At 46.7% G+C, this 12,444-nt stretch overlaps 2 protein-coding genes across 4 annotated transcripts in view; both read right to left on the reverse strand.

Annotated features, from left to right (window-relative positions):
• Window positions 1–2,237, reverse strand: part of OGA (O-GlcNAcase) — a 28,318-nt gene extending 26,081 nt beyond the window's left edge. The window contains exon 1 of the mRNA XM_083505210.1: window positions 294–2,237. Coding sequence (XP_083361336.1) covers window positions 294–519 — 226 coding nt within the window. The 5' untranslated portion in view covers window positions 520–2,237. The remainder of the gene's footprint in view (window positions 1–293) is intronic.
• Window positions 2,238–3,745: 1,508 nt separating this feature from the next.
• The window catches only part of KCNIP2 (potassium voltage-gated channel interacting protein 2), a 54,700-nt gene continuing 46,001 nt past the window's right edge, over window positions 3,746–12,444 (reverse strand). For all 3 annotated transcript variants that reach the window (XM_083505267.1, XM_083505266.1, XM_083505268.1), the window contains 6 exons: window positions 11,915–11,985; window positions 9,840–9,947; window positions 9,574–9,678; window positions 8,785–8,847; window positions 4,424–8,573; window positions 3,746–4,280 (listed from right to left, as the gene is read on the reverse strand). In XM_083505267.1, the coding sequence (XP_083361393.1) occupies window positions 8,526–8,573; window positions 8,785–8,847; window positions 9,574–9,678; window positions 9,840–9,947; window positions 11,915–11,985 (395 nt within the window). In that variant the 3' untranslated portion in view covers window positions 3,746–4,280; window positions 4,424–8,525. The remainder of the gene's footprint in view (window positions 4,281–4,423; window positions 8,574–8,784; window positions 8,848–9,573; window positions 9,679–9,839; window positions 9,948–11,914; window positions 11,986–12,444) is intronic.

Here is a 12,444-nt window from a genome sequence, read left to right on the forward strand (position 1 = left end):
CGGAAGAACCAACATGTGGCTCGGAAGTTTGCAGCATTTAAATTCAGCGAACTGGAAGGCAGATGCCCTGAAAAGGGCAGCTTCGTCTTTACCACGGAACAGAGCAAACGGTTTTAACCCTCCGCCGCCAGGTTTCATTCCCAGGGCGGAGCCAGAGGAAAATGGAGCGGGGAGGAGGAGGAGACGACGGCGCTGGAGGGAGAGGCGGGGATGCTTTGTTCCGGCTACGGCCTCTCCTCCTCGCTCTCGACCGCGAATTCACCCGGCCCCGCAGCCCCTCGCTCTCCCCTTACCTTCTACGACGCCGCAGAGGAACCGCCGAAGGCCCCCGTTGCCCACAGCTCCGGAGCCGCTGTCGGGATCCGCTTCGGGGCCTGCCGGGTCGGGTCTCGCCGGCGACGCCTCGTTGGGCGAGGCGACGGCAGCCACAGGGCTGGGGCCAGGTGTGCCTTGAGGCTCCCCCCGCGCCTCGTCGACCATCCCCGCCAGGCCTGCTCCGGGACTCCCGTCCGCCGCCATCGCCCTTCCCTGCACTCTAACCGGGGCGGGCTGCGCTTGCGCGGGGAAAACCAGCCCCAACCGGTCCGAGCCGGAACCAACCGCCCTGCTCGCTCGACTGCCAACCGGGGCCGCTGCTGCTGATCACGTGCCGGCTCCACCTCCTTCCCACCGCGCGCCAGGCGAAGGGAGCAGGGGCGAGCAGTCCAACAAAGCAGCTGCTTGAGCGAACGAAAAGGACGTGGGGGAAGGGTGGCTGAGAAAGCTACCTAACCGCGCAGGCGCGAGGGACCGGCAGGGCATTTACTGCGCATGTCTCGCGGGGGTCGGCGGGGGAGGGGCGTGTCAATGCGCACGCGCGAAAACGAGATCGCGGCCCACTGCGCAGGCGAGCAACGGCAGCTCTGAGCAGCGGCCGTGGAGCGCATGCGTAGCTACTGAACGGACCCCGTAGGAGTCTACTGCGCACGCGGGAGGGGAAATAAACAAAGTAGCGGGGGTTAAGGCGCAAGCGCCGAGCGTAGCCACAGGGGGTTTGTTTGATTAAACGCTGCGCAAGGGGCGGAGTCTTGCGTAGGCGCACGAAAGCGGTAGGCTTCTCCACCGCTGACTTTCCGCCTCGCTTCACATCTGTGGAGAAGGAGGAGCTTGTGGTCCGCTGCCTTGAGGTTTGACCTACTTTTCTAGGCTGGGGCCTCCGTAGACCTGAGGGGTAGCTAACTGGGCGCGCCTCAGAGCACGCTTTTCACCTCTGGGGAGAGGCCGGCTGCAGGAATAGCGAACCAAGGCGGTTCAGTGATTGAACTGTCACCTGGCTTCAAATTCCCGCTCAGGCACGAAGCTCACTCGGTGACATTCCTAGTCACTTTCGCAACCCTACCTCACAGGGTTGTTCTGGCGGCTCCTCCCCTCCCCCGCCCCAGTGTGTGAGGCTTTGAGTTGCCCAAACTCCTTGGCTAAAAAGCTGGATAAAAATGAAGTAAATAACGAACAGGGAAAGGGCTGCAAGCTCATTGGCAGAGTACACGGTTTGTAGGCATACAGTTCCATTTCTGACAGGCTGGGCTGGGAAAGGCGTCTGTCTGAAACCCTGTAGAACCCCAACCCCTCTATAAAGAAAGTGGACCAGTGGACTCCTGGGTTGCTCCTGGAAAAGTCCTGCCCGATTCCAGTGGGTGAACAATAATCTCCAATGTCGGTAGATGTGCTTGACTGACGTATTCCCTTGGTTACTCTGTTTCGCTTTTGAAAAAATGCCACCTCTCTGGCAGAGCAGGGTGCACCCGATGCAGGTGAAGCCAGGACAGAGTCTGGTGAGTGAGAGTACAAGATGGGTGAGGGGAGGACCCAGGACAGAATCTGGCATGTTTTGGACCGAGCTGGTCTTTTGCTAGCTTTTCAGGGTTGCTTACCTCGCAAGAGTACAGCTTTATATTTGGACTAGTAACATAGTGGTCTGTTGACAGCCTTACTGAGGAAAGATTGCTGCTTTTCTGTACAATTGTCATTGCTTTATTTGCATATGTAACACTTTTACATTGCCCAACGCTAAGTGTTAATAATGAAAGGATAATACAAAATCTAGTTTCTTTTTTGAGGAGCAGACACATAAAAATTATCTTAGCGGGGAAAAGTTTAGGTCCCACATTTTTGCTGTGCCTGCTCTGGTGCCGTTCAGTGATAATACAGAAATTGTACGGGCAAAGCATTTTTTCTAGGAAAGCTTTACCTACCAAATTTCCATGGAAAAAGACTCCTCACACCATAGAGCAGGGATGGGGAACCTGTGGCTTTCCAGATATTGTTGGACTATGGCTCTTATCCCTGACCACTAGCCATGGTGACTGGAGCTGATGGAAGTTGGAATTCAGCAATATCTGCAGAGGCACAGCTTCCCCATCCATGGTATAGGGAGTTATGTGACCACCCATTTCAACTTTCTGCTGAGTTCTTAGTATGCAAGAAGGAGGGGTAGTGAATGTTACAGGGTGATGCTGTTGCATCCATTGGTCACTAGATGGCACTCTGCTTATAGATTTGTGTTTTAGGACCCTTGCTCTTTCAGGATCATAAGGGTGCAAGCGGTGGGGAGAGGCAAATCTCTCCATTTTGCAACCTTCCCCACCCCAGAGGTGGCATGACCAGTCCTCCAAAAGCTGCAGCATTGACCTTGGCAGGCCACAGATGCATTTTTGGTGAAATAGTAGAACTCATGGACATCCAATGAAACTGAATGTTGGGAGATTTAGGGCAGATAAAATAACACTTCTTCATGCAAGTGCATAGTTAAACTATAGAATTTGCTCCTATAGGAGGCTGTGTTGGCCACCAACTTGCCTTTAAAGGAGGATTAGACAAATTTATGGAGGATAATGTTGGAAGAAATGGACAGGAAGGCATTAATTTATTTCATGGCCACAAATCACCCCATGTCTGAGAAAGGCCAACAGATGCAAGGTCAGCAAAGCCGGTTGCTATGGCCCAGTGTCGTGTGTGTGTGTGTGTGTGAGAGAGAGAGAGAGAGAGAGAGAGATTAAGGCATGTTAGCTCATTAGTCGATGAGTCTGTGTCTATGTCTTGAATTGATGGAGCAACATAGATCTTTTCTACTTGTATGTATCTGTATCTGCAAAGCTTACAAGCTGCATGCATATGTCAACATCTGGAACTGTATTACTGAGGCCTGATCTTTTGCAGCAGTAAACTGTTTTGGACCTTAATCTGCCTCTGTGTAGTGACTGGAACTGGGAGAAAGTAACACTGCATGAGTATCTCACCTCAGATTCCCAACTGCGCGGGGGGGGGGCAATCTTGCAGCACCTAACTTGGGAGAGCCTGATGCTACACTAGGTATAAAATCAGGGCCTACCCCTACCCCAACTTTGATACTGTTTTGATTGCTTCATTTGTTCTCATTTTATTCTTGGAAAATCAATGCCTCCAGCAACTTTTAAGGAGGGTTCTCTTTATGTGGCATCTGCACAGTTGACCAGAAGCAAGTTTGCTGCACTTTTGAAGGAAGACTTCAGATCCCATTTGCAATGAAGAGTCTGAATACCTCATATTGACACAGAGATGAACCACAGCAGATGTTTCAGTAGTAGTTGCACATATGAAGGTACAGCCCCTGCTAGCCTTAACAGTAATATCAAGAGTGAAAAGGAGGCACACACAACCCATTTGAATGCAGTACCCAGCACTTCCCTGTGAAGATATGTGGGAAAGCAAACAGCAGCAGAGGCTGTGGTGTTTGTGCATAGCCATTGTGGTTGCATTTTATTGTCATACTTGATCTTTATTATTATACAAAATATACAGAGTTGAAAATGCAAAGCTGATAGCAGAGCTCAATGTGCCCCACTAGTGCAGTGGGAATGGGCCATCTGGCCCTGATTTAGTGATTGTAGTGAGAGCACAGGTAGAAATATGCAGCTGGCGTATAGGTGAGGAGTGGAGCAGTAGCCCCACCCACATAGGGATTGCCATCAGGTTAGGAGTATCAACAGACAGGATGAAGATGTTTCAAACAAAAGAACAATCTGCAAAGAGATGAGTGATGGGTCAGGATATGGGCTTTGCAAAATCAGAGAATGATTCTAAATAGAACCAATGTAACGCTGAATGAAAAGGTCATGTCCTCCTACTTTATGTTCATTCTTTTAGAATAACCTGGTTTCTGTAATGCTCTCTTAATTAGATTGAAATCGCCACTTTACCCATAAACATGCATTAAAAGAGTGATGGTGGGTAAATTCACCATCTTCTCACTCTGACCACCCTTACTACAAATGTGACAGTTACAGATAGGTAGCCGTGTTGGTCTGCCATAGTCAAAATAAAAAAAATCCTTCCAGTAGCACCTTTAAGACCAACTAAGTTAGTTCTTGGTATGAGCTTTCGTGTGCAAGCACACTTCTTCAGATACCATACAAATGTGACAGTTTAGTTAAAGGGTGTCAGAAGGACAAATTCTCTGTATTAGAAGGGATGTTGACTATGCAGCCTAAGACATACTTCTCAACTGCAAAATCCCCTGGAATAGTGAAGTACTTTGTCAGAAAGGGAATAAAAGCCCTTTTTAAAGGTGAGTATATCTGGGCTGGGCTGGGCTGGTGGAAGATCACTGTGTATGGGGAGGTAATCTATGTGGTGTTTCTTTACTCTCAACTCCCCATCATAGTTTCTAATGGACCTATGGCTGTATCTGTTAACAGACACAGTGAAAAGTGGGAAAGGCTATCAACATTTCATGGGAGTGGGCCACAGCTGCATTTTGAAGACTAATCTTGAATGGAGCTATCTGGAAGCAAGGAATTCTGCCTAAACCTGGAAAAGACAGACCGTATCAGGCTGGATGGACCATTGGCCTAACATGGTATAAAGCACCTCCTTTTATAATTTACTTGGGCTCACCAACACCCATCTTTATTTGGTAGATGACAATATGAGGAAATATGCTCTTGGCCCTTCTTGAAAATGCAGCCCCAGAAGCCAGCCTGTATCTGAGAGCAGGATAGTGTTGAGTCTGGACTAATTGTGATTCCCAGTTCTGATTACAGCACTTTCCACCCTGACTTGCTTGTAACCAGGAAGGCCTTTGAATTGTCACCTCTGTTCTTGAAGAACAACTCTGGGTTCTTAGTAAAGTGAGACAATCACTTCTGCTAGAGTGTTCCAGCATAAAGACCCATCAGGAAAAGCACAGGGCTACGTTAGACACACTTGGAAGTGGCAGTGTTATAAGGGTAGTGTTAACTTTGCATACCAGCCAGGTTCATCTTTGATGAGGGTAGTTCCCTCAGCAGTGGCCAGCTGTCAGCCATGTGGCTTGCATCCCATCCACAGCTAACAGAGCCAGTTTAAATATTATGGCTGCTTCATGCAGTGACCATAAAGTGTGGATTTCCCCAGATGTGTGTGAAGTTTCTACATCACCACAAGATATTCCTAGCAATGGTAGCATGGGAATTTTCTGTACAAGGGAAAGTGATCTACCATACACATTATGGCCATATCAATGATTTCAGGATGGCAATTAGAACATGCTCTGATGTCAGACATACACATATACCACAGTAGGCAACTTTTATATTGGAAGCTGCCCTGTGAGCAATTGCAGGGTAGCAGAGCACTACTATACTATTCTGACTGGTTATGAATAGCCACTGAGGGTGTGACTCTTCTCTTCCCCTCCCCCCCTCCAGCTTCTCCTATAGGCCTTAAGGGGTAAGAAATACTAGTGTAAACCCTTAAGTTTGAGATAAGCCAGATAGGGTGGTACCGGTGAGGAATGAGGATGGGAGAGATGCAGGAGAAAGGAAACTGTTGTGTTGTGCACAGAAACAGGCTTTCTTGGATGGAAGATGGGAGTGCAAGATGATAGGAGGATGTTTGTGATTAGAAATTGTTTCATTGAAGAGAATGCATGTGTGGAAGGGACAGGCTTGGGGAGGGTTATACAGGGATGGGATTGTTAAAATCATTTTGAGGCATGGGGAGGAGAAGCTAAGCCAAGGTAAAGGAACTTTAAAAACATAGTGTGGTTATGGGTCCAGGCATTGTACAAATTTAAATAAAAATAACCACCATGTAGATGCCAAACTGTTTCCAATCTCCAAGATTTGATCCCAGCTGTGACCCTTAGCAAGAACTGAAATGGCAATGGGTTGGCAAGAACTGAAATGGCAGCTTCAGGAAGGAGAAGAGCCAAAGCTGGGCTCCAGTGCACATGGAAGTCTGTTTGCATAGCTAAAAATCCTGAGCTGGCCAGTTCCAATTCCTGTCCTTCATACACTCTTGAATGGTACATTCCACTTTCAGACCACAGAACAAAGAAACTCATTTCTGTGGGTCTTTGAATCTTGCTCTAGACTGCCAAGTACCTAAGTGCTTACTCAAGATTGCAACTGTCGTCTGAGATGGGAGCTAAAGTATAGGGTTGGTTGTTAGGGTGCAGGAACAATAACTGAGATGAGCCTGAGCGGAGTTAAGTGCTGGGATAAAACTAGGGCTGTGGGTAAGATATTAAGAACATTGGTAGAAGGGGATGCTAGGCAGGGCCAGGATAGAGGGTGCTCATCTCTGCCATCTAGATATTGCCTGCTGTTGAGTACCTCAGCCTCTGGCTCGCTAACTCTTCCCTCACTTTTCTGCCTTCATTGGGATATAGTACCTGTTTGTGTGGCCAAAACCCCCCCAAACCTATTCAGTACCATCCTTGTCTCTTTCCTATACTTTGCCTTAATCTGAGTGGTCTTTTCATACTAGAATCAGCTTCAAGATTCTAGTTCTTTTTAAGCCCTTAATATCTCTGTTACAGGCAGTTTCTCTTTCTTTGTCTTTGTTTATTTTCCATGTTGGCCTCTGCAGTTTGCACAACTCCTCTTTCATCAGTTTTCGTCTCCTATATTGCCATGCCACTCTTTCCTCCATGCATCAAACAGCTTATTCCAATTTAAGCCCTTCCACAAGACCTACATTTTCAGCTCCTCTGGCTAGTCCACTCCCGCTGCTCATTATGAATCTCTGACCCATTACAGTATCCTTGTCCTGGCCAGCTAGTGTGATCTGTAAGCCCTCTTTACACAGGTACAGTGTTCTGTTCAGAACCTGGCACTCTGTTGGAGATTCATAAACACTCTGAAGATGCTGGTTGCCTATACTGTTTCTGCTTCTGAATGACCCAAGGGCTTATTTGTAATAAAATATGAAAAGCGGGTAAGCATCACAGAGAGATGAGCAGCAGCTAAAGAGATAGTTGGCACAGGGAAGAAAAAGCAAAGCTCTCCCCACCCTCTAATGTGATTCCTAGGATTTTCTTTTATCTACTCTCACACATGCCCTTTCCATTCACCATGATCACTGTAAGTCAAGGAGCTATGTCATGTTTTTGTCTTTCAGTGAACTTAGTTCAAGGACAAAGCATACCCTTGGCTGATGCCAGACTGTCACCCGTAAACCTTAGCTGAACCCTGAGTTTCTTCTCATGGAAGGATGTCTGAGCTCTTGACACCTACTTTCTGTATGGCCCTCAGTTGTTGGAGCTGCGTAACAGATAGTATTATCATTATCTCAGGCCGCATAGAGACCCTGCCCAGTGAGACCAGAGATTCCGTCCTCACTTAAACGTTTCTAGTGAGATGTCGTCGCCACTTCTACCCCTGTTTTCATGACAGTTTATAGGGGGCGGGATGCAAGGAAAAGCTCTGATCAAGCTTAGTGTACTTTCTTGCCATGGGAATCCAAGCATAATTCACCCCTCCCTCCTGATCTGTAAATGAAAGCTAAAGGTTGTGTTGTACCTGCCTCTCGTGAGTGGCTCACAGTTTTCATTCCCTGTTGAGGATGCAAAGGAAAGAAACCACAAAGCAAAATGCCACTCACTCTCTATTTCTTTGCCTCAGCTCTCCCCCAGAGTTTAGTGCCAGGATTGCAAGTTACCTTGACACTGGGAAATTTATCTCCCAACTGGAAGCCTCAGGGTATTGCAGTGAGAGCCTTGGGGCAAATTAGATGGAGTCCACTCCTTATAGGCAGTGGGTAAGATTGCACACACACAAAATCCTTTGATAGTCCTTGGCAATCAGCTGTTGCACTGCCATTTGGTGGTGTGAAACCTGCTTGGAACCCCAGTGAAGGGTTAGGGGTTGCTGTGATTTGGAAGGCCCTAAAGGGTGGGCATACTACTTGGTGACAGGGCAGTGCAGCTTCCAAGGGGAGGCAGCAGGTTGATCCGGGGGTTTTTTTCTTTTCAATGCCCAGAGGAAGTGCTTGTGGATGTCAGGCTGTTCCCCCTGCTGGGCCTTGGTCCAACCCAGCCAAAGGCTCCCTCCCACCCCGTGGTTCCCATTGCAGGGACTTTCCCCCAGTTGCATCTCGAATACATGGTTTCCAGAAATGTCTCCCAGTCCAGCATGGACAAGGGGCTGCTTTGTCCATACAGCCAAGAGAAGAATGCCTCAGAGGGATACACCAAGAAGAGAAGCCCCAGGAGTGTGTGTGAAGGTCTGGGCTCCAGGAGTGGCCCGCTAGATCACATTGTCAAAGAGCTTCATGGAACTCATTATGTTTTCATCCTGCCAAAAAAAGAGGACAAGTTAGAATAATTAAGAAGTCCTAGAACTAATTATCAGCTTTGACTCCCTCCGACCCCCAAAAACGTATAGGGGGTGTAAAGGACCTTTTCAACCCCCACCCCCTTTTTATGCGTGGCAGAAAAATAGCAGTGGTCTGTACCCACTGACAGTAATACAATATCCCCACCCTTCTCTAATGGGGGTATGCTACCTTCTGGCAGGACTCAATGAATTCCTCAATAGTCACCACTCCATCCTTGTTCCGATCCATTTTCTGAAATGCAACAACCAGGGATATGAGAATTAAAGGCAAGGTAACATCTGTTTCCTAGGAGCAGCTTCAGGCACACTACAATACTCACAACCAGGAAGGACATCCTTGAGGCAGACCTGGTCAGGGAACCGGTCAGCTTCTAGGTAGCTTCAAAGGCATTTCTGGCAGAGAATGGCCCCCTACCTCACTAATGACATCTTGCAAGCATTCAAGGAAACAGCAGTGGGCTGGTGCTGCAAACAGGTCCACTACTATGATTGTAACAGTAAGAGATGGGAGATGCTGCCTCTACTGGAAAGAGGAAGGAAGAGTGGCCATTGGGAAAGCTTAAAGTTCTGACAAAACCCTGTGTTGAGTTTTCTACTCTGTGTTGACTCTGTACCCAAATGCACACATTTGCATTCCAAATGTGTTGAACTACAACTCTCATTATCCCTGGCCATTGGTTACGCTGGGCAGGTATGGTGGGAGTTGGAATCCAAAATGTCTGGAAGGTGCCAAGATGGAAAGGCTTTTCTAGGAAGAGGGCAAATCCAAATATCTTGACTAAAATAACCCACTCGCTCAACTACCAGGGATGGGAAGGTTTTGTAGAACTGCAGGATGCTGACATGGGGTAGTAATTATGTTTTACTCAGAGCAGACCCATTGAAATGAATGGTCCTTAGTTATGTTCATTTCACTGGGTCTTCTTCACCCATGGAAATGTCCTGACTCAAGGCTCACCTGGAAAAAGCTTTCCACATGCTCCTGAGGTGCTTCTTCTCGCATGGCTGGGTAAGTGTATTTGCCCATCATGTCATAAATGGATTTCATTATGTCCAGCATTTCCTGCAAGACAAGAGCACAAAAAGAATGGCAAGCAGAAATCAGAACTCGATTGTGGGCTGAAGAAATCAGAACTCGATTGTGGGCTGCCTAAGAAAGTGGACAACAAGCAGGAGAGCCCAGTATCTTCTGGTACCATTGACTCCATCTCCCTCTATATGTACCTCTTTGGTGATACAGCCATCTTTGTTCAGGTCATAGAGGTTGAAGGCCCAGTTGAGCCGATCATCTATAGTACCACGTAGAATAATGGATAAGCCAGCCACAAAATCCTGCAGGGGAATGAAAAAGAAAAAGGCTGGGGTGGGGTGAAGAAACAATCAAGTCTAGCTGAAGTGCCATGAAGGCTTGAGATTTAAGCAAAGCAGATTCTGGGATGTGGAGGGGACCCAATGGCAACAAACTGCAAAGAGCAACTCACAGAGTAAAAAAACCCACCTGGGGAAAGAATTACTGAGAATCTGATTGTTTAATACCCTAGAGCAGGGGTGGGGAGCCTATGACCCTCCAAATGCTGCTGGACTACAACTCCTATCATCCCATCCCATTGGCCAAGCTGCCTGGGGCTGATCAGAACTGGAATCCCAACAACATTGGAAGGGTTCCTCACCCCTGACTTAAGAGCTTTCCTGCTGATCTTCCTGCTTCAACCTTCATGATTATTTTTTGACAACAGAATTTGAAATTAGAACAAGAGAAAATGGTGAAGTATTCTCAGGCAATCTGTCAGCATAACATTTATTCATTCATTCATTTAAATTTGTTTCCATTAGGGCAGCCATTCCATTGGCTTTATTTAAGTGTGTAGACTGAGGAAGTTTCAGATATCTAGTACATAATTACTTTATATTTTTTAACTTATTGCTACCCGCCCTAAGCTTCCGGGGTTTGAATCTTGAAGTAAAAAGATCTACAGAGTGTACTCGAGAGGAGAGAAATATAAATACACACAAATGAAAGTTCACAAAACTTTTGGGAAAATCAATAGGCAAGAGAGAGAAAGCTGTTGTGGTTGTTCACTGGAGAGGGTGGGAAAGATGCCTTCCTCAGGTAGGATGTCTGTGTTTTTTTATGTCATTTGCCCTCACTCTACTTAGCAAAGAGCTCAGAAAGGCAGGTCCATGCACTTCTACCAGGTGGCCTCACTGACCTGAGTTGCAGGTGCATAGACTGAAAGTGCAGAAATAATTGTGAGATTTTAGGATCAGTGGAGCTGTAAGGCTGAACATGCTGGGAATCGGCCAGGGTTGTTTTGCATGCAAAGCAGATGCTCTACTACTGAATTACCACCCTGTATTTAAGAACTCATTTGGTACTCATAGGTGACAAGGAATGTCTTAAAAAATTAAATTTATATCCTGCCCTTCTTCCCAAAGGGCAGCATACACATCAGTGATAAAAGTACATAATTTAAACACCTGAAAAACTGCACACAGGTGAGCAGTGGTGGGGGGACTGTGTGTTCCATCTCTCTCTTGCACTCAGTATAGAAACCAAGTAGGCTATAAGAAGAGGGAAGTGCCCTTCTCTGCTTAGAAATGCTGTGGGCTGCTGGAGAAACAATATTGTAAGCCTGCTTTTTTGGGGCTTGTTTGCAATGCTAGAAGCACTGTTTTTATTCTGTCAAGGTTTGTTATAAAAGTTGCTCTATAAATAACATACCACGGAATTAAAAGACGCCTGCTTCTTGGGAGAAAAGCAATGACAAACCTAGACAGCATCTTAAAAAGCAGAGACATCACCTTGCCAACAAAGGTCCGTATAGTTAAAGCTATGGTTTTCCCAGTAGTGATGTATGGAAGTGAGAGCTGGACCGTAAAGAAGGCTGATCGCCGAAGAATTGATGCTTTTTAATTATGGTGCTGGAGGAGACTCTTGAGAGTCCCATGGACTGCAAGAGGATCAAACCTATCCATTCTTAAGGAAATCAGCCCTGAGTGCTCACTGGCAGGACAGATTCTGAAGCTGAGGCTCCAATACTTTGGCCACCTTATGAGAAGAGAAGACTCCCTGGAAAAGACCCTGATGTTGGGAAAGATGGAGGGCACAAGGAGAAGGGGACGACAGAGGACGAGATGGTTGGACAGTGTTCTCGAAGCTACAAACATGAGTCTGACCAAACTGCGGGAGGCAGTGGAAGACAGGAGTGCCTGGCATGCTCTGGTCCATGGGGTCACGAAGAGTCGGACACAACTAAAAGACTAAACAGTAACAAAAATAACTGCATGTAGAATCTTACCTCAAAACTGACTGAGCCATCATGGTCGGTGTCAAATGCGTTGAAAAGGAAAGTTGCATATGTACTGGAATCTGAAAAGAAGTGCATCACAGTAAATGATTAGGAGGCCTTTTACCAGATGTCAACAAACCAACCGAATCGCAGGCAGAGAACAACCAGAGAAAGTGACTATAGCTGCAGCTTTTGGAAATACTTTATCAACTGCCAGGAAATTATTGTTGCTTCCCCTTAGACATAGATATCTTATTTATTTATGGCAATATTTATTGTCTGCCCTTCTCTAATAAAGTATACTCAAGGCAGCTTACAAATAAAAACATATTATCATGATAAAGAACAGTCCTGGCACTTAACAAGAAAAGCCTGCTCAAGTAAAATGGTCTTAAAAGCCTGTTTAAAATTGAGCAAAGAGGAAGCCATATTTAACTACAAAGATGTGTCATGGACCGTTCTCTTGGGCAAGAAGCTGTGCTTGGCACAGCAGGCAGGGAAGCTGAAGATGACTGTGCCAAGGCCCTCAAGAATATATC

The sequence above is a fragment of the Podarcis liolepis genome (assembly GCF_965112155.1).
Source record: "Podarcis liolepis genome assembly, chromosome: 5".
In the NCBI taxonomy this organism is placed as follows: Eukaryota; Metazoa; Chordata; class Lepidosauria; order Squamata; family Lacertidae; genus Podarcis; species Podarcis liolepis.